The sequence below is a fragment of the Apium graveolens genome, chromosome 11 (assembly GCF_009905375.1).
Source record: "Apium graveolens cultivar Ventura chromosome 11, ASM990537v1, whole genome shotgun sequence".
In the NCBI taxonomy this organism is placed as follows: Eukaryota; Viridiplantae; Streptophyta; class Magnoliopsida; order Apiales; family Apiaceae; genus Apium; species Apium graveolens.
The window spans coordinates 174,619,121-174,640,793 of record NC_133657.1 but is presented as its reverse complement, the minus strand read 5'-3'; the positions used below and the strand labels follow the sequence as shown (position 1 = coordinate 174,640,793).

The 21,673-nt window shown below is 37.8% G+C and overlaps 2 protein-coding genes and 1 long non-coding RNA gene across 3 annotated transcripts; 2 read left to right on the top strand and 1 right to left on the bottom strand.

Annotated features, from left to right (window-relative positions):
- Nucleotides 1–1,212: 1,212 nt before the first annotated feature.
- On the bottom strand, nt 1,213–2,853 carry LOC141696155 (uncharacterized). The gene has a single exon (XM_074500337.1). The coding sequence runs from the start codon at nt 2,851–2,853 to the stop codon at nt 1,213–1,215; it is 1,641 nt and encodes a 546-aa protein (XP_074356438.1).
- Nucleotides 2,854–8,362: 5,509 nt separating this feature from the next.
- On the top strand, nt 8,363–11,367 carry LOC141697976 (uncharacterized). The gene is made up of 3 exons (XR_012564900.1): nt 8,363–8,900; nt 10,059–10,305; nt 10,424–11,367. It is a non-coding gene; the product is annotated as an uncharacterized LOC141697976 (long non-coding RNA).
- A 2,822-nt stretch (nt 11,368–14,189) lies between these two features.
- LOC141696154 (uncharacterized) lies at nt 14,190–15,545 on the top strand. The gene is made up of 3 exons (XM_074500336.1): nt 14,190–14,577; nt 14,677–15,020; nt 15,094–15,545. The coding sequence occupies exons 1-3, from the start codon at nt 14,190–14,192 to the stop codon at nt 15,337–15,339; spliced, it is 978 nt and encodes a 325-aa protein (XP_074356437.1). The 3' UTR covers nt 15,340–15,545.
- The last annotated feature ends 6,128 nt before the right edge of the window (nt 15,546–21,673 follow it).

The following is a 21,673-nucleotide window of genomic DNA, read 5'->3' as shown; positions in this document are numbered from 1 at the left end:
AGGCTGGAGGCCACTTCTTTTATATACTTCGACATACCCTTTTTGGTACCCATAAATTTTCACCATGCTCTTATACAAATGTTTTATTGCTATTGATTATGATCTGGTTTTATTGAATTATACTATTTGTCATATTGAACTGCTTTAGAATTGGATAGTTTTCTTTGTGTGGACCAGATTCATGGTCAGACCATATCGATGGTCAAGTTAGGCCAATGTGTGCATTGGATCCAGTAGTTAGAGCAGTGATGTGTGCTTTGCTCGGGGTTAGTGCGTGACTGATCAGCAGCCTAACCTTGGTTTTAAAAATTTAAAATGAATATCCAATTCTATTGGTTGTTTAACAAGAAACTTGATTCCTTTGAATCATACCGTTTGATCATTGTTTAACCTCAGTTATTGCTATTATGACTTGCTGAGCTAGTTAGCTCACTCTTACGAATCTTTTTATATATTTTACAGTTAAGAAGGATACGGTTGATAGCGAGGTTTCCCAGTTTAATGTACGAGCTAGGATTCCAGATTATGTTGGATCGAGCTAGCAGGAGCCTATTGCAGTAAAGAGATCATGAGGTTGTAAGAATAATTTCATTATCAGTTGTAAGTTAAATTAGTTGGGATTTGGTATGTTGTAATAAAAGTTAAGGTGGTGGCTTGTTTTCATACTTTAACCTGTTGCGATCCGTGGTTATGTAAAACAGGGTCATTGCAAATAATATTTCATATGCAGGTTTATATATTGTGTATGTGTTGTGGTCCCCAAACTTCTGACCCGGGTTTGGAGGGCGCCACAATAGAATACTTGGAAGAAAATATAACTGATTGATATATATTAGGAAGCAGAATTGTATTCGATATCAATTAGAAGATTATCTTGTAACTGTGTAGTATATAAACACAGGCATAAGGTTTACACTATATGTGTTATCATAACGAGATTATTATTCATTGTAACCCTAGCAGCTCTCGTGATAATTTTTTCATCATTGAGAGAGAACATTTCTTTGTAACAGAGTTTATTGTGTTGAATAAAATCTGTGTTTTGTTACTTGAGTTCTTATATTCGATTTGATTGTAGTAAACACTGTATTCAACCCCCTTCTACAGTGTGTGTGACCTAACACCATGAGTTATATTATACGAAATTGAGTTAACGCATTTAACAATCAGATGCACCCAACAATCGTGAAAGCCCATTTTACTCATCAGTTCCTATAAATAGTCCCATTCAATCATGTCATAAGCCTTACTCATGTCAATTTTGAGAGCCATACAACCATCCTTCCCTCTCCTTTTCCGTTTGAGATAATGAATCATTTCAAAACCAACTATAATGTTATCTGTAATTAATCTTCCAGGGATAAAGGCACTCTGACACTCAAAAACCACACTGTCAAGCATGTGCTTCATCTGATTTACCATCACCTTGGTGATACTTTTGACTACTACATTACAAAGAGATATGGGTCTAAGGTCCCACACACTGACAAGACATTTCTTTTTCGGAATAAGCACAACATATATTTCATTAAGACCCCTTGGCATGATACCGTCCTGAAAAAACTTTCTAACTAGATGAACCATATTGTTTACAACTATCGTCCAATAATTTTTATAAAAAGCTGGGGTTATTCCATCAGGACCCGACGATTTGTCTGGGTTTGTCTGAAATAGAGCCAACCTTACTTCTTCCTCCGTTACTTGCTTTAGCAAATCAACATTTTGAGCTGCTGTTATTTTTGAATCAATGCAATCAATCACTTCATGCCAATTGGACTGCGTAGCTGTAAAGAAATGCTTATAGTACTCTGTAATATGCTCAGCTAAACCGTCTTCCCACTCAACCAAAGTTCCTCCACCATTTTTTAACCTGTGCATCTGATTATTTCTCCGGTGAACACTTGTCGAGGCATGAAAGTACCTACTGTTCTTATCTCCTGAATGTAACCAAAGCTGCTTGGAGCGTTGTCGCCAAAAAATCTCTTTTTGTTCTAGAATAAGAAGCAACTGATCCTTAGCTTCTTGATATTTATGAGCAGAGATAGGATCTCTAAACTTCCTCAGTCTGCACATTTCTATTTTACATCTCTTAATACGTTCACTAAACTTTCCTGTCACCTCTTGACCCCATTGAAGTAGCTTTTTCCCACAATTTTTAATTTTCACCTGGATATCTTCATTATTCTCGCTATCTAAACTCTTGATCACCAACTGTCTGCACATTGGCTCCCTAAGCCAAGCATTTTCGAACTTAAATTTTTTCTGTCCCACAGATTTTTCACTAGCCTCAGGAATGAACTTGATTGGGCTATGATCAGAAGAAGAACCCTCCAAATTATAAAGCTTAACCATAGGAAATAAGTTAAGCCACAGAAGAGTTGTTAAAGCCCTGTCCAATCTCACTTCAGTCCATGCTGCAGTTCCCCGTCCCCTCTCCCATATAAATTGATGACCAACTAAATCCAAGTCAACAAGCCTTATTTCAACCAGAACTTCATTAAACCCCTCGATTAACCAACTAGGATATGGAGCACCTCCAATTTTATCTTGTTGAGACACTACGTTATTGAGATCGCCTATAACACACCAAGGGAGATTAGAGTCCCTTTCCAGATTCTGAAGTAAATCCCAAGTCTTCCTTCTCTGATTTCTGTCCGGCTCCCCATAAATTCCAGATAACCTCCAAGCTTGTTTACCATCCACCTTAACTTCTACATCAATGTGATTATGAGAACAGCTACGAAGCTGAACATGACATTTAATCTTCCATAATAGAGCCAAACCCCCACTCTTGCCTTGAGAATCTACTGAAATTAGCCCATCAAACTGAAGAGTTCTTCTTAAGCTCTCCATATTACCTTTATTATCAATAGTTTCACACAAAAATAGAAAAGAAGGTCTTTCTTGACGAATAACGACTTTAAGGAACTGAATTCTCGAGGGTAGACCTATACCTCGATAGTTCCAACTGATCACACTCATAATTCTAGGTGGGCCTGCCTTGCAGCACCCTTCTTCAACTTCATCCTTCGCTTTAGAGGTTTGTCCAAAGGAAACACCACTCGAACCCTTAGATAATCACGCCATACTCCTGTGAAATTATTTGCATCAGATCCAACGTAAACTCCAATATAATTTCCTATATCTTGAATCACCCTTTGTGACATAAAACCAGGACTTATGCCATGCAACTGCACCTACAGATCCAACTTGTTAATTACCAAGGAGCGTGGATCGTTACCTGGCTTCATTCATTCAAAAACTAACTGGAATCTCCCAAATGTCCATGGGCTGCCATCAATCACTCTTTTAATATCCACTTTATGGTAGAATTGGAAAATGAACATGTTATTCTCCAGTTATTTTACATTTAACCCCCTACCTGGCTTCCAGAGCGAAGCCATTTTATGTTGCATCGCCCGAAAATCAATCGGATAATCCGTCAAAAATCTACCCACCAAACACCAACGTACGATCTCCGATAGTGTCTCCGCTGTAACCCCTTTATACATTAATCCTCCTTCATCCTCATCCTCTAACCGAACAGAGGCAAAGCTCTCCTCCATTTCACGTAAAACCCTATTTTGATCTGCCATAAGGAACTCTCAGGTATCGAATAATGGACAAAGAAACATATACGGAAACAAAACACAGAAACGTTTATAACATTCTCACCATCATGATAAGTTCTTGTTTGGTAACAGATACCTGATATGAATTTTTTAGATTATGTATTATTTATTTGAGTAATAGTAATTGGTGAATTAAATGTAATTCTCTCTTAAATATATGAACTCATAATGAACAAAAATAGAGAAATAGAGAAACTGTATATATAGAACCGAACTACTACTAACTATAACATGGGTTAGTGGAGGTTGAATCATTTATTCTCCAAACAAAGTGCGAAGAGATAATAATCTAGAGCGGATTTGTTTGAGTGAGCTAGAATTGGCTCAACTTCGTATAAGAGCCAAGTTTCAATACAAATTCGATCTCGTTTAGTTAAATGAGTCAAATTGTACATGTATCGAACTCGATTATAACTTAACTTGAAAGCAAAAAATAAGCTCAGCTCGATTAAATTATATACATAATCATTTTTTCTAAAATTTAAATTAAATTATTTTAAAATTTAAAGCAACCTCAACTTGGTGGGTTCATCGAAGCCTGGTTCAGCAAGTAATCTCAACTCTATTTGTCTTTTAAAATGAGTTAAATGAGTGCGAGTTTGGTAGTTCGGTTAGGCATATGAACTTGTCTAACTTGAATGAGTGGCTCGATTTATTCGAAAATACTTGAATTCAAAATCATTTGTTATATATCCTCCTCAACTCGACTCGAATTATATCCTAGATTTTAAGGTGAGGTACTGCAGAGTCTCTCCTCCTTGTGCCCGAGAGTCTGTCCTATATAACTATTAATCGCGATAGGAACTGGGATTAGTTTAATTGTTTGTTAATCTTTCAAGTGAACTTGGGACTTGTCCCATTTATTTCCACGGTTGTATTGCTCATAAAAGGTAGGAGGATTTTATTAAGTTTTGGAACTTGTTCCTACATTAGCATCAGGAATGGTCTGAACTAAGGTTCGATTCCCAGCCACCCCCAACATTCTCACAATTTATTGTGGACACTAAAGGCAATTTATACCCCAAAGATGGGCGCTGGTGTTCCACTCTTCGACCCATAAATGGGCTTTCGAGTGAGGGGGAGTGTTAAATATATGATCCTATTGAGGCCTTCCTCTAACACCTTAAGGTTTTAAATCATATGACCTCAAATATGTCCTTATTGACTAATGTGGTTGTTGTTCCTTCCAAGAGTACTATAAAATTACCAACTAGTGATGTTGCTCTTATAACTCATGTTGGTGAAGTACATATGAAGAATGGAATTAAATTCAAAGGAGTCTTGTATGTTCCAAAATTCAATCACAACTTAATGTCCATCCACAAGCTTGCTCAGGACAATATATGTACTGTTATGTTCCATACACAGAAGTGTTATGTGATGGATTCCAGGTCTCAAGCAGTTAAAGTGATTGGTTATCTGAGAAATGGTTTGTACTACATTACAGATGAAGCTTCTAAAGAGTGTTTATATACTAATGCTGAGTTTCCAAGGTTAGCTTCAGAAGGCATATCTGAGACAGAGCTATGGCACAACAGGTTGGGGCATGCGCCTTTGGCAAAGTTAAAGTTAATAAAGTCTATTAAAGTGGCTGTTGCACAAGAATTTAGTATACCAGAATGTGTCACTTGCCCATTAGCCAGATTTACCAAATTACCTTTTTCTCTGAGTACCTCTCATGTAGATGTACCTTTCAAGTTGCTTCATGCCGATATCTGGGGACCATACAAAGTCTGTACTAGAGGAAAATATAGGTATTTCCTAACCTTGGTTGATGATTGTACTCGAATGATCTGGGTGTATTTGCTGCAGCATAAATCTGAGTTTTTGGTGAGCTTACAGAGTTTTTCTGCGTATGTTGCTAATCATTTCTCTTTAACAATTAAAACTCTGAGAACTGATAATGCACTTGAGTTTCAAGATCAGAAATGTAAACAATTTTATGCAGAAAAAGGTATTGTGCATCAAACATCTTGTGCATACAAGCCACAACAAAATGCCAGAGTTGAAAGGAGACATAGATATATACTAGAAATGGCTAGGGCACTAAAGTATCAATCTGGTTTGGAAGTTACTCATTGGGGAGAGTGTGTTCTGACATCAGTCTACATAATTAATAGACTGCCTTCTTTGTGCTTCATAATACTTCTCCTTATGAGATTTTGTTCAAGAAACCACCTGCTTATGATGAGATGAGGGCATTTGGTTGCTTGGCATATGCTTTCAATCCTCAAGGTACTACAGATAAATTTGTATATAGAGGGGTTCCTTGTGTGTTTCTTGGTTATCCACCAACTCAGAAACAATACAGGCTTCTCAATCTCATTGACAAAACTGTGTTTGTATCTAGAGATGTGATATTCAAAGAGACTATATTTCCATTTCTTGCCAAGTCAACTGCTCAGTACATGCAGCCTGTTCCTCTACCTATGCCAATTCAATCTGCAGCCTCTTATGATGACAATTATCCTTGTTTACAATCTGAGTCTATTGTTGGTAATAACCCGGTTGATGAAACCACAGTTAATACTGAAAATGATACTGATGTTGGTACAGAGACTGATACAGTACTTGAGCCTGTTAAATCTACTAGGGTGAGAAAATCTCCAGCATGGATGGCTGGTTATAGTGTCCATATACCATCATCAACTGCTGCTTAGCCAGTCATTAATCAAGTTGTAGAACCCTCTTTTGCTTATTTTTTGACAGCTTTATCAGCTAATCAAGATCCTATCACTTACAAACAGGCTTGTCAACATAATCATTGGGTGGATGCCATGAACTGTGAGCTTGAGGCTTTAGAAAGGAATGGCACCTGGAGTATTACTTCACTTCCACCAGGTAAACAAGCAATATGATGCAAATGGCTTTACAAGACAAAGTTTAAACCTGATGACTCTGTTAAACGATTCAAAAGCAGATTGGTCATTTTAGGATGTAAACAAGTTCTTGGTGTGGATTATGGAGAAACGTTTGCTCCTGTAGCAAAAATGGCTACTGTTAGAACATTGTTGACTGTTACTGCAATGCAGGGATGGATTGCTATACAAATGGATGTTACAAACGCGTTTCTTCATGGGAATTTAACTGAAGAGGTGTATATGGAATTTCCTCAAGGCTACACTGGCTTAGGTAGCAGAATTGCTTATTCAGCTAAGGGGGAGACTGTGCAGCCACAAAATCATATATCAGGATTTAAGCAGGTATGCAAACTGATTAAAAGTCTTTATGGACTTAAACAAGCCCCACGCTGCTGGTTTACAAATTTATCTGTGACTCTGTTATAAGATTCATTTGCTCAATCCAGAGCAGACTATCGTTTATTTACCAAAGTCACAGTCACCACTGTAACAATTGTGCTGGTATATGTGGATGACCTACTTATTGTTGGTAATTCACAATCAGCGATTGAAGGGTTGAAAATGATGTTGTCTGAGACATTTCATATGAAGGATTTAGGTGAAATTAAATATTTTCGAGGCTTGGAAGTTCACAGGTCATCAGTGGTTTCTTTGTATCTCAAAAGAAATATGTGTTAGACTTGATGAAAGAATATCATGTTGGTGGTTCAGTAAGTAAGTTACCCATGGAAACTCATTTGAAGTTGTCTCCCGAAAAGGCTGAATTGTTGTCAAATGCTCAACCTTATCAGAAATTGCTAGGAAAGATGATTTATCTCACAGTGACAAGGCCAAACATTGTGTTTGCTGTTCACATTCTTACACAGTTCATGCAGAAACCCACATCTGATCATATGCAAGCTGCAAAGAAGTTGTTAAAATATGTGGCTAGCAATCCAGGTCAAGGTATTTTACTGGCCAGTTCATCAGCAGCTCAACTCACATCATATTGTGATTCAGACTGGGCCAGCTGCAGTTTTTCCAGGAGATCAACTTCAGGGTATTGTGTAATGTTGGGGAGTTCACCAATATCATGGAAAACCAAGAAACTGTCAGTAGTTGCAAGGTCCAGTGCTGAAGCAGAGTATAGGTCTATGGATTTGGCTAGTTGTGAAGTTACATGGCTATCAGCTTTATTAAAGGATATGGGCAAACATGATTTACCTCCTACTGTGTTAAAGTGTGATAATCAAGCAACACTTGCTATAGCTGCAAATCCAGTCTTACATGAAAGAACAAAGCATGTGGAAATTGATTGTCACTTTATAAGGGACAAGGTTGCTTTTGGAGAAATTGTTCCTCACCATATGGCCAAGCTTGGTGTTGTGTCTGGACAACACTGCAAGCTTGAGGGGGAGTAAAGAGAGATCATTGTGTGCTGAAGTCATCAACTACTGTGGGCATAATAGTAATTTTAGTATAATAGTTCAGGGACATTTATGTAAATACATAATCAAGTTAGTTACAAATCTGTTATGCCATACTGAGTATATTAGTTTGCTGGATCTCATTTCTGGGATTAAGCTTGTATGAACTGTTGATCAAGAACATTGTTTTCTCTCAAATACTTAATCACTATCATTTTCTTTAGTGGAAGCAAAGCATCCGGAAAAAAACCCAAGAAGGATCTGGAAAAAAAATCAAGAAGCATCTGCAACTTTGAAATGCATTTCTCAGTATAATTAAGTTTTTTGCTAAAAAAACTGAAATATGGCTATATTTGGATAGCAATGTATCATTTGGTTATATAAGAAGAAATATCAGCCTTCTAAAGTCGCAATTTAATCGGGTTTAAACCAAACTAACCCATTATAAACAGAGAAATACTCATAATTCGCCTGTGTGCTGTGTGTCCAGAGCGAGGAGAAGGAACACATATAATTTCTTAACAAATATCCTTCTCTCCTCTCTCACGCACACATAATTAATGGCACCTGAACATCTAGCTTTACGACATCGTCCACACAAAAAATCATCATTATCAATCTCAACATGCTTCTCTTTTCATAATCTCCAGGATTTCGAATCCCTGCATTCCTCTCCTGGTTCATTATCCCCTGCTGGTTATGGCACCTCACCACGCCGTTTGAGGACGAGGAGGTTGAAATCAAGGCTTAATCGTCACCGCCGCCATACCTCTGATTTAAGCTACGATGCTGTGGGCTACGCACATAATTTTGAGGATGGGAGAAGTGGTGCTGAAAAGGACACCGAGGAGGTCCAGAGTTTCATCTCCAGGCTTCCAGTTTCTCAGCGATCTGCAGAGAGGAGAGATGAGGTTAATGTCAGCACGGAGGAGGTGGTGCACTTACCTGTTAAAGTCACGCAACAAACCATGGAAGTATAGGTTTAAGGCTTTTGCATGCACGTATGGTTTCAATTTGTAGCTTGGACCTTGGTGCATATAATAAAATCCAATCTTTCACACAATCTGTGCTAAATTTTGAAATTGATATCTCCATGCAATACTTATCTATATATCACATGTATAATTCTATCTACATAAAAGCATAAAAAACAAAGTAATAGGATCAAAGATTGTAAATATTAATCGAAAGAGCACTAATATTAATCTCTCATTACCCGATCATTATAAGAAAATGAGGGAACTCATATGAGTACCTAATAAAACAAATGATAAATCACTACTTAAAAATATTTTTCTCACATTTTTGCTAGCAAAATTTTTGATCAAGTCTTTTTTTGTCAGTTTTAAATTTTAATTAAGTCCTTCAAATTAGAATTGTTAGCATTTGCTTCTCGATACATTAGGTAACTAACCCATTCAACCGTTCGTGTGACATACTAGAATAATAGAACATAGGTACAATCTTATCAACTTTAAATCTGAAAGCTCCGTTTTGTAATCGTTTTAAAGTTAAACTCTATTAATGTTGTTTATTTTTAAACAAAATTGTCCCTAAATGAAGAATGCCCCATAAGATGGCTTGTATTACTTGCCCTGAACCTCGGTGGATGATTTTTTTTTTTTGAAACATACACGACTAAATTTATATTGATTATTGAGTGAAAAGTAGGGCATGAGAATTATTTTCTGATAAAGATCTTTACCTCAACCAAAATTTTAGTTTATGTTAGCCCCATCGATCGGGAGCCCTGTATTGGTGTTTGATGAATGAGTTTATAATGTAGCACTGGACAACCAATCTATGCAAGAACCACGATTAATGAGAAAAGGCTGAAAGCAACACAAGAGGATGATCTGAATTCACATTTCATGGCACAATGTAACAGTATTATAGAAATCATCCGCCCAAGTTGGAGAAACCCTCCAATCTAGACACATGATATTAATTCAGAGACAAGTGCAGTTCAGAAATGCAAGCTTTTTTGTTTTGTATGGTGATTGGTTTTTCCAGATTTGATTTGTTAAGAAATGTGATTAAGTGAATTTGCGAGAAAGTATCAAATTTCTTTACGAACCGTTTTTGTTAGATGTATTTTATGCATCGTTGTTCTTGTTTTTGCTTGATGAGATATTTATATATCCTTTGAAACAATGTAGTGCAGATGGAAATGCAGTACTGTGTGCTCGACTAGATTCAACCATCAGTATTCAGTACTTTTGCAACTACAGATTTACTAAAAGCATTTTATATTGCAACAAAAATCATCGACCTGCTGTTCAGGCCGAGACGAATGGAAAGAAACAAAAAGGGCCATCTTGTTTGGTTTTTTAAAATTGTAAAGTTGGTTCAGGTCACTGATCAGCCGCCATACAGGACCGCCTTATTTACTCATTCCTCTAATTTGTACATTCAGATCTCTGGATCTTTGTTCACAAAAAGCCATTTCATCTGCATTTCAACTAGTACATGTTGTGCTTGGTTTCTAAATGGCTGAAGCAATTGTGTCTTTTGTTGTTTGAAGGATTACTGATTTATTCAGTGAAGATGTTCAAGTACTGAATGGAGTGCAAGATGAAATTCAAGAACTGGTGACGTAGCTCATGCGGATGAAGACATTTTTACCAGATGCTGATTCAAAATTACATGAACCAAAAATCCAAATTCTGCTTGCGGATGTACGAGAGCTTGCCTATGATGCTGAACTTGTTGTCGAAACTTACCTTGTCAAAGCTTCTTCATCCCCTGGAAAAACAATGCAGTGGATCAACACAAGGACTTTTTCAAGAAAGATTATAGATATTCAAAGAAAGATATCTCTTCTCTTCAATCGCTTTCGTGATTGTAATATCAAATCAACATTAGAATCCGCTAAATCATCTCATGGACCACTGGAAATGCTAAAGAGATTTCACACTTTCACTAGTATTGAACCAGAAATATTTGTTAAACTTCAGGGAGATGTTGATATTTCAGCATGGGTTTCCATTTCACAAAAGTGGCAAACGAAATAGGTGTTGCAGAGACTACTTATATGTCTCGTCCATGACAAGAAAGAGGAAATCTTTACTTGGGACCGAAGACAAGCTAGTGGAGAATATGCTAACAGTCCAGCAAAAGAAAAGATGTTTGATAGTACTTGATGACATTTGGTCAGATGATGCTTGGGATTCTATAAAAGTGGCCATTGACTGCTGAAAAATCTTTAAGCAAATTAATGCTTACAAGTCGTAATGTTGATGTTGCTGAGTACGTAAATCCGAAAGGACTCATTCACCAACCAGAATCTCTAAGCCCAGATCAAAGTTGGGAGCTACTTCAGTTGAAAGCATTTTCTCCAAGAGGAAGTTTTGTAGGTACATATGTAATTACACGCATTTATTATGTTTCATTATATGTCTACAAAGTTACGACACCTCTGATGAACTTCAAGCTGAACTGTTTTTTTTTAAACTAGAAATGGAACATCCAATACACTACCCTGAAACTTCTGAATATGAATACATGGAACATCTTATACACTACCCTGAAACTTCTAAAAAGATGCAGTTGAACCATGTTTTAGGAAACGAAACACCAGTTGCTAGAACACCTACTAACTCTAAGTGACTTACTTAGCAGAAATAAAAATAATATGTTACAGTTAACCTCAGTCAAATTAGATTCTTGCCCATTTCAATGTGTCTATTATATCTTTCTTCTTCTTTTTTCTGGTACAGACATTGCCAGAGATTTAAAAAAAAATGGAAGAAATGGGAAGAGAAATGGTTAAATATTATGTTGGCCTTCAACTAGCTATAGTGATTTTGGGGGGAGTTCTTGTCACAAAACCTTCATTCACAAAGTGGTATAATGATAGTAAATCATCTGTGAAAAAAGGCAAGGGGTTGGGAGAAATTCAACAAGAACAACTATTTGATATTTTAGTTCGGAGTTACTTTATTTTGCCCCCTCAATTGAAGCCATGCTTTTTATATTTGGGTAAATTTATAATAGATGAATGGATAGATGTAGAAAATTTGTATCAGTTATGGAATGGTACTATCCAGCAATAAAAGGGAAGAAGAAACAATGATGCAAGTCGCTGAATTTTACATGGGAGAACTGGTCCACATGAGTATGGTTCAAGTGAGATTTAATGATTTAGAATCATCGGCTACAAAGTTCAGAAGTTGTTCTCTTCATGATCTTATGAGAGACTTATGTTTATTCCTGGCAAAAGCAAAAGATTTTTTTTGAAACAATTGATCTTCGAGAAGGAAATGGTTTTAATCTCAATAGCTCTGTGGTCTCCCGATTGCTAACGCTAGACAGCTTGTAGTTTATCACAAAATAGGCATAAAAATCTTACTTTAACAAGAAACCCAATCACCAACTATACAGATCAATCTTACTTTTAAATGTTGATAGATATACAAGTCTGTCACCGTAACTGGGATCATATTTGGCCAATTTTAAGTTACTGAGAGTGTTGGCTCTTGAAAACACAAGACATGGTCGGCAAACAGTTTTAGGAATCCTTTGTGGTAGAGAAAGGATACTAGGTAGACTTGTTTACTTACGATATCTTAGTCTAAGGGGTTCTCATTTGAAAAGTTTTTCATGGATATATAAGTTGGTGCTACTACAGACTCTCAAACTAGACAAAGACACTTTTCATAAAATGTCACCGGTCTCGAGTAATGTTTGGACAAGTTTGCATATTTGCGTCATTTATATTAACCAGAATTCAGTTATCCCTACTCAGGTAAACTACGGTTCAACGGGTTGAGTATATTAGAAACACTCGAGAATATCAATAATGTGTGGTGCGAGGTTAAAGATCACCCGAAATTATCCGGTCTTCAGAAACTAAAGCTAAAAACATTTGGTGATTATGATGTGATCAAAGAGATGTTCGAGTACTTGTTTTTGCTTAAAAATGTGGGTTAATAGCTAAATCTAACTTTGGTGTTTAAGTATAAATGATATCGAAAAGTAAAATGAGACGGAGAATTGGTGACACGAAAAATCCTTATAAGAGGATAAAAACCGCGGGTGAGATTGTTGCCCATCCAAAAAATGACTATCCAACCTTTTCTTGATAATACAATGGCTAGTGTTTAATTGTAAAGAGTCTAGTGAGTGTATATTGTGTGTTTTACAATATGTTTTTTACCTATCTCTATAATACATCTTCCACATTCAAATTGCCAATATCTCCTACTTTTTCTCCATGATCTAGCTGTTGGTTGAGCTTGTTACTCCTTATCCCATGTTTCTAGCTCGCTGCTTGACTTCTTCTTCCCGTCCTTGGTCATGTCCCTTCCTCTCATCTTTCCGTCACGTCGTGCCTGTTGTCTTGACGTCCTGGTTCACGTCATACCTTGTCAAAATTGTCTCCCAACAATAGTCCCTGATTTTATCAATTTATTTATTTATTGATAAAATCAAAACCCTTCATCTTCTTATCAGATAAACTATGATACCACTAAGGAGTCTCTTCGATGTTTGTGCTGTGCTGTTCTATTCCCACACGGCATCTTTCATCTTTTCCCCATAAAATACATCACTTTATTTCATTTGTCAGTTTTCATATTTCTTAAAAAACCCTTACTCGAAATCTTCTAGAGATGACCAAAAAGAACCCAAAAATCACCTCTTCAGTTAACACCGATTCCGTCGAAACCTTGTCCAATACAATCAAATGGGTGCCCACTAATCTTATCGAATCTCGTGACATCAATTCAAGCTCCATGAAGAAAGAAAAGCTTGAGGAAGCCAGGCTGTTATTCTATGGGACAATTGAGGCCGTGATCCCTGATGCTGACGAGAGAGCCAATTGGTATCAGAAGGACCGGGTTTGCTTCTACTACTATCCGTTCGATGTCGGTATGGTCTTTCCTTTTACTAATCTTGTGAAGGATGTTTTAGATAGCATGCATGTTGCCCCTGACCAACTGATGCCTCTTGCTTGGCGAATTCTTGTCTGTCTTGACACTATTGAAGCTAAGCATGATTTAAAAATTGATGTTAATGTTGAGAAATACTGTTATTCTCTTAAGAAATTTAGTGGATGTCATTTTGGCTTTGTGAACAAAAACAAGGATGATCCCCTCATCCTTAACTGTGATGTCGTTAATGATAGGAAGTGGAAACTTGAATGTTTTTTTGTTAATAAGGCCTTATCTTCTTGATCGTTGGACATCTGGTAAGTATTTTAAAATTTTTTGAATCGTATTCAATCTCTTTTTCTTCCTTAATCTGCTGTTGTATTCTTGTCTTGCATGCGTCTTTATGATTTTATATTTATGTCATTTGGTCGTGTAATTTTGTACTTCTCAGAACCCCACTTTGAGTTTGATGAAAGCAACACCTCCACCAAGGCCATTGTTGAGAAAGTGATGGAACTTCCTGTCGAGGACATGTTGTGGCCTAAATGCTTGAATCGTCCCATCAGGAATTCTGGGACCGTAGATGTTGAGGATTTCATCAATAAGATGAAGAAGGTCAAAACCACTGGTGTTGTTGAGAGACCAATAATCAAGTCCGCTGCAAACAGGACTAGGAGTAAAGTCACCATCAACACTCCACTGACTAAATCTTCACATTCTGTTCAAAGTCTGTCGTCTAAGACACTTGAGAGTCCCAAAGGCGACAAGGGTATTGAGATGAGTTCCAGCCATATTTACGCCAAAGGTATGCGACACTTGTGTGTTCTTGTTGCATATCTCCTTGTTAGCATTCCTATCATACTCATTTTGCTAACTGGTATAGAGCCATGTTATTTGATTGTAGAGTTTAAGCCTCCCATCATCAAACCTTTGATTATATCGAGTAGAGAGTTGTTTTCCAAAAGAGCCCGTGAGGAAAAGTCTACCGAGACTGAATCTTCTAAGACCTTTTTTCTTCTTTCACCCAATATTAATACTGATGCTAAAAAATTGAAGACCAATGTGCCTGCTTCTACTAGTAAATCTGAAGCCTATGCCCCATTTGTGACTCATGGGTACAGTACCTATTCCAAGCCTGCTGAATTTGCTTTCTTGATGGGAGACTTGCTTTTGCCACAAACTGTCGAGGCTCATTCCTCCGGGACCTTGGATGTTATCCTTGATGATGCAGCTGGTCACACCTTTCATGTAAGTTATTTCTGTTTTTGTTACTTTTTACTTTGACTGCTTGTCATGACATCTTATACTTCATCTAATGCAGGCCCTTCAGGCGAGTCTCATGGCTTGTGAGATTGTTGAGAATGAATACAAGAGGCTTAAATCTCTCGAGGCTGCTCACAGTGGTTGTGCCCAAAAACTCCATACTGCTCAAGAGCTTGCTACTTCCAACTTGAAGGCTAGCATGGACGTCCAGAAGGAGTTTGATGAGTTTGCCGCTAAAGTGCAATCTTTAGAGGCCAAGATGCATGAAGAAGCTCAGAGGGCCATTACACAACATGCCATGTGAGCCAGAGTTGAGATGGTGTTAGAGTATCAACGTGGTGAGTGGTCATCGTGGGGCGTGAATGAAACTGTTCGTATCTACAATGAAGCTTATCCCGAGGATACATTTCCTCTCTACCTTACTCAGGGTGAAAATGTTGTGCCTCTTTCAACCAAAGCTCCTGCTTCCGGAGATGAATGAATTTGCTTCTTATGTTTAATTTGTCATGAACCAAGTTTTTGAATTCGAACATGTTCTATTTCATGCCTTTGAATTATGCCTTGTAGGCTTTTAAGACTAAATCCTTGTTTTACTTTTGTAAGTGTGGGATCATTTTATTTGGTTTATGTTATTTATGGATATCTCCGTTATCATTCTGTGTTATGTTATTGTGTTGTAGTTCTTTTATGTCCGCAGTGAGTTGTTTATGTAATTTTTGTGTTTTCGTAGGATGTTGTCATGTCACTACAAGTGTTTGTATTGTTATCTATGTTTCATATGTCAAGTCTTGTTATTCGTAAGTGTTACTGTCGTTTATTGCCCGTGGGTGCATGCACTCGTCGGACGGTTAAAAGGCCTTTCCCTCTTGAAACACGTCATCTATTGTTCACTTAAAAATGTACTCGTATATTTGTAAGAGATTAAATTTGAATTTTGTCATTTGTAATAGTTGAGTAATAATCATTTCGTCATTTGTTTATAGATTTCATGTGATATTTTCTTAAGTACATGACTTATTGAAATACAAAAAAACTCATGAATAGCATAAAGGTACTGACACAAATACTGCCATTCATCATGTCATGTTTATGGGATAAATAGCTCATATAGATTTCAAGTTTTAACATGCAAGCACATCATGTTAAGAAAATGGAACAATGTCAGCAAACAAGATCTAATAAAAACAAACATGTCCTATCGACTTATTTCATGCAAAATAACAAATCTAAAGTAGGGCTCAAGGTCGTTACGCATGATAAAGCTTCAGGTGATGTGCATTCCAACTTCTTGGAATTTGTACTCCATTCAAAGTTGACAATTGATATGCTCCACGTCCTACGACAGCTGTGATCAAGTAGGGCCCTTCCCGCGTGTCCACAAACTTTCCTGCCGACACGTCCATCGTATTCTGGAATACTTTCCTCAAGACCATGTCTCATACTTGAAAATTCTTTATGTGAACATTTTTATTGTAGCTTCTAGCTATTTTTTGCTGATACATAGCCATACAAATTTTTGTCGTCTCTCTTAATTTGTCAATAGTGTCTATATCGTGTGTCAGCTCCTTCTTGTTTGAATCATACGTTGCTGTCCCATACCTAAGTGTTGGCATGATGATCTCTGTTGAGAGAACAATTTCTGTGTCATAAACCAGACTGTATGAAGTTTATCTCGTGGACGTCTTGGGTGTTATCCTGTCTTCCCACAATACCCATGGCAACTCCTCAGCCCATTTTCCTTTATGCAAAGACAATCTCTTTTTCAAGATATTAATGATGATCTTGTTACTGGATTCATCTTGACCATTCGCTTGTGGATACCGTGGAGTTGATTTGATTAGATTGATGTTGTACTTTTTATAGAACCCTTATGTCTTGTCACTTATGAATTGGGAACCATTGTCACACACAATTTCAGATGGAACTCCAAACTTGCACAAGATATTTTGTTTTATGAAAGATATTATTTCTTTGCTTGTCACCTGTCTAAACGCTTCTGCTTCTATCCACTTGGAGAAATAATCTGTCATTGCAAGCATGAATACTTTTTGTCCTGGTGCCGGAGGCATTTTTCCAACAATATCCATCCCCCATTTCATGAATGGCCAAGAAGGTACTGTTGTGTGAAGTTGTTCATTTGGTTGATGAATGACAGGAGCATGTCGTTGGCACGCGTCACACTTCTTGACATGTGATAAGGCGTCTTGTCTAAGAATAGGCCAATAATATCCCATTCGTAGTATTTTTAATGAGAGATTTCTTCCACATGTGTGGTTTCCGCATTCCCCTTCATGAACATCTTGCAAGACTGCTTTAGCTTCATTTTTGTCTAGACACCTTTGTAACAATCCTGTGCTTGACTTTTTAAATAACACGTCATCTATGATGGTGAATCATGAAGCCTTCATTCGTAGCGTTCTTGCCTCATTACGACTTTCTGGTTGTATACCATATAACAAATACTCCTTGTACATGTGTGTCCAATTGGTTGAACTCTCATTGTTGTCCAAAAGCATCATACTTGGTTGTTCCTTCAATCTTTCGCTAGCCGGCTTCATTATGTGAACAACTGATATGTTGGCCAGACTAACATCCTTCAAGACAGCACCCAATCCTGCTAAGGCGTCTGCTTGCACATTTTTTTCCCTCGGTACTTGTTGGATGTTGAACATGTCAAAAGTGTGTAACATAATTATGACAATGTCTAAGTATGTAGCCATTTTTCTGATCCTTTACTTCATATGTGCCATTGACATGGTTGACGATCAGTAGTGAATCATAAATTATGTTGATATTTTTTAGCTTCATATCCCTGGCTATTGTAAGTCCAATGATTAGTGCCTCATAATCAACCTCGTTGTTCGTGGTTTTGAAGTCACAACACACTGAATACATTAGCACATCCCCCTGTGGCGATTTTAGGACTAGTCCCATTCCTGTTCCATTCACGTTGGACGCACCGTCAGTATATAATGTCCATGGGAGGACATATGTAGTAGAGAATATGTGTTGTAATTCTTTTTCCGCTTGCATCATCTGACTTGGACTGAAATCCGCCACAAATTCTGCCAAAGCCTGTGACTTAATTGCCGTTCTAGGGTTATAAACAATGTCATAGGTACTCAGCCTAATGGACCACTTTGCCAGCCTTTCTGTCAGTTCTGGATTGCTTAAGACCATTCGTAATGGGAAATTAGTCATGACATGTATCGATGTGACTCGAAGTAATGTCTCAACTTTGTAGACGTCATTGCTAATGCTAGAACCAGTTTTTCAAGGGACATATATCTTGTTTCAGCTTCCACCAAGCTCTTGCTCACATAATAGATTGGTGTTTGTGTTCCATCATTTTCTTTTACCAGGACTCCACTTACAGCATGTTCAGTGACTGATAGATACACATAGAGGTCTTCATTTTGAATTGGTTTTGTCAGTAGAGGAGGGTTTGACAAGTAATCCTTCAATTCTGTTAGGGTGGATTCATATTGTTCTGTCCACTCAAAGCCCTTATTCTTTCTCAGGACGTCATAGAACAACTTGCACATGTCTGAGGATCGAGATATGAACCTGTTCAAGGCTGCTACTCATCCGGTCAGCTTCTGAACATCTTTCATATTTGTTGGACTCCTTAGTTCAAATATGGCCTTGATTTGATCTGGGCTTGCTTCTATCCCCTTTCTTGTCACCATGTGGCCAAGGAATTTTCTCGATGAGACAACAAAGTTAAATTTTGCCGGGTTGAGCTTCATGTTGAATGCTTCCCAAAGATCTCTGACATGATTTTCTCCTTTTTCTGACTTCATGACCATATCGTCAATGTAAACTTCCATTGTCTTGCCAATTTGGTCTTTAAACATTTTGTTGATTAGACGTTGAAATGTTGCACTTGCGTTCCTCAATCCAAAAGGCATAGCTATGTAGCATTATATTCCTCTTTCCGTAATGAGTGCTATCTTTTCTGCGTCTGAAGGCTCCATTTGAATTTGATTGAATCCACTCGACGCATCAAGAAAAGTCAACAGTTCATGTCCTGCCGTTGCATCCACCATTGTGTCAATGTATGGTAATGGATAGGGGTCCTTGGGATATGTTTTGTTTAAATCTGTGTAATCCACATAAACTCTCCATTTGCCATTCTTTTTTTTGTACTATGACAATGTTAGCTAACCATTCTGGGTGATCCACCTCTCTTATCATTCTAGCCTTCAATAATCTATTGACTTCTTCATTTATGATCTTGTTTCTTTTAGACATAAAATCTCGACGCTTCTGCTGAACAGGGGTGTATGTGGAATCTACATTTAACTTGTGCATGATGATTTCAGGGTTTATTCCTGTTATGTCTTCGTGTTCCCAAGCGAATGCTTCTAATCGCGATGTTAGAAAATCCACCAGGTTTGATTCAATGGTCGGATCCGGATCTTCTCCTATTAAAACCTTTTTGTCTCCTGTCATTAAATCCACCTCAGCCAATTTCTCTGGTCCTAACACTGTGACTACTTACTTTTGTGAGTCTTCATGCACGACGCTGGGTTTTAGACATGTCTTGTAGCATTCTCTAGCTGTTGCTTGATCTCTTAGAATTTGTTGGACTCCCCATGGTGTCGGGAACTTTATCACCTGGTGGTATGTTGAAGGTATGACTTTTAAGTCATGGATCCATGGTCTCCCCAGGATAATATTGTATGTTGAGTCACAATCAAGTATGACGAACTTTTGTAAGAAATTCACCCCTTGTGCGTAGGTTGGTAAAGCGATTTAACCCATTATCCTCTTCGTTTCTCCACTAAAGCCGACCAATGTTGTTGTCCTTTTCAGCATGTTGCTTTCAGCCAACCCCATCTGCTTTAATGTTGTGGGCATCATGATATTTGCAGCACTTCCATTGTCAACTAACACACGTTTGATAAGACAATTTCCCACTGTGATAGATATTACCAAGCTGTCATACTGTGGCTCTCTCTGCCCACTCATGTCTTCTTCGTCAAAGTACACTCTAGGTATATCACTGATTTGTATATCAGCTCTTGCTACCTGCACACTTGGTTCCCTTACAATCCTTTTCGCCTGAAAGTATGTTGTTCCACACACGTCTGATCCTCCTGCTATGAAGTTGATGACTTTGTGATGGGGAGGAGGTGGTGGTTGGCGTGGTGGTGTCACTTCCCGTCTTATGTGTGTTGATCGCTTTATGAATTCTGTGAGATAACCTTTATTGACAAGTGCTTATATTTTCCTTCGTAATGCAACACAATCATGGGCCTTGTGGCCATAGTCCCCATGGAAATCACACCATAGCTTAGAATCTGGAATAGCCTTAGGTTTGTTGGACTTGATGGGCCACTTTACCACATTTCCTAGCTTGCTAAACTCTCTCATCATGTTTGCTGGTGTTATATCGAATCCGTAACTATCATAAGTTGGGGGTAAATTCGGGTCTTTCCTCCAATCTACACGTTTGTTTGTTGCATAAATGTGTAGTTCCTCCCGTGTGTTTCTCATGTAGGGTTTGTATTCCCTTGATCTTGTCGTGGACATTTTGCGGCTAGGACGATAATACTTGTTGTCCTCCTCCCTTCTGTCTTCTTCTAATCATACCTGGGCTATAGCTTTGGCTTGAACGTCATCTAATGTGCTGCATGGGTATTTAGTGAGTTCATCATATAGTGGGGAGTCTCTCTCTAACCCTCTTCTGAATGCTTCAATAGTTGTTTGGACGTCACAATTTGTGATGGTCACCTTCTCCCTGTTGAAACATGTCAAGTAATCTCGTAAGGGTTCTCTATGTCGTTGAACTATTTTGTAGAGATCATCGTAGTTTTCTTGAATATCCTGCTACTTGCAAATTGTGTATTGAATGCATCCACCAAATTTACAAAAGTTCCTATACTTCCGTTTGACAATCCCATAAACTATTGCAGGGCTGGGCCTGTTATAGTAGATCCAAAGCCCTTGCACATGCATGGTTCCTTCAAGTCCATCGGGATTGGCACAGTGAACATCCGTTGCTTGTATTGAGCGATATGTTCTAGGGGATCACTAGACACATCATAGGGTTTCATGTAAGGAACTGTGAATCTCTTAGGAATCTGCATAACTTGTTGTTGTTGCTTTTTCCAAAGACTTTGGCACCCTTGGGATGCGTTGGATCATTTCTCTCACTTCCTGCAACTCCTTTCTGACAGATTCGAGTATGTGGCTTCTTGTCTTCGATTTATGCCTAGATCTCCTCCTTTCACGATCTGCACTCTTCTTGTCATATTCCTCTTCGTAATGAGTGTCATGTGCACCTTCTTCTGCATATTTGTCTTGCATCGAGCCTTCGTCGTCTTCTTCTATCATAACCATGTCATCAGTTTCCTTTTCTCTATTTCCCCATCCAATATTGTTAGGTCACACACACTGTAGAAGGGGGTTGAATACAGTGTTTACTACAATCAAATCGAATATAAGAACTCAAGTAACAAAACACATATTTTATTCAACATAATAAACTCTGTTACAAAGAACTGTCCTCTCTCAGTGATGAACAAATTATCACGAGAGCTGCTAGGGTTACAATGAATAATAATTTCGATTAAGATAACACATATAGTGTAAACCCTATGTCTGTGTTTATATACTACACAGTTACAAGA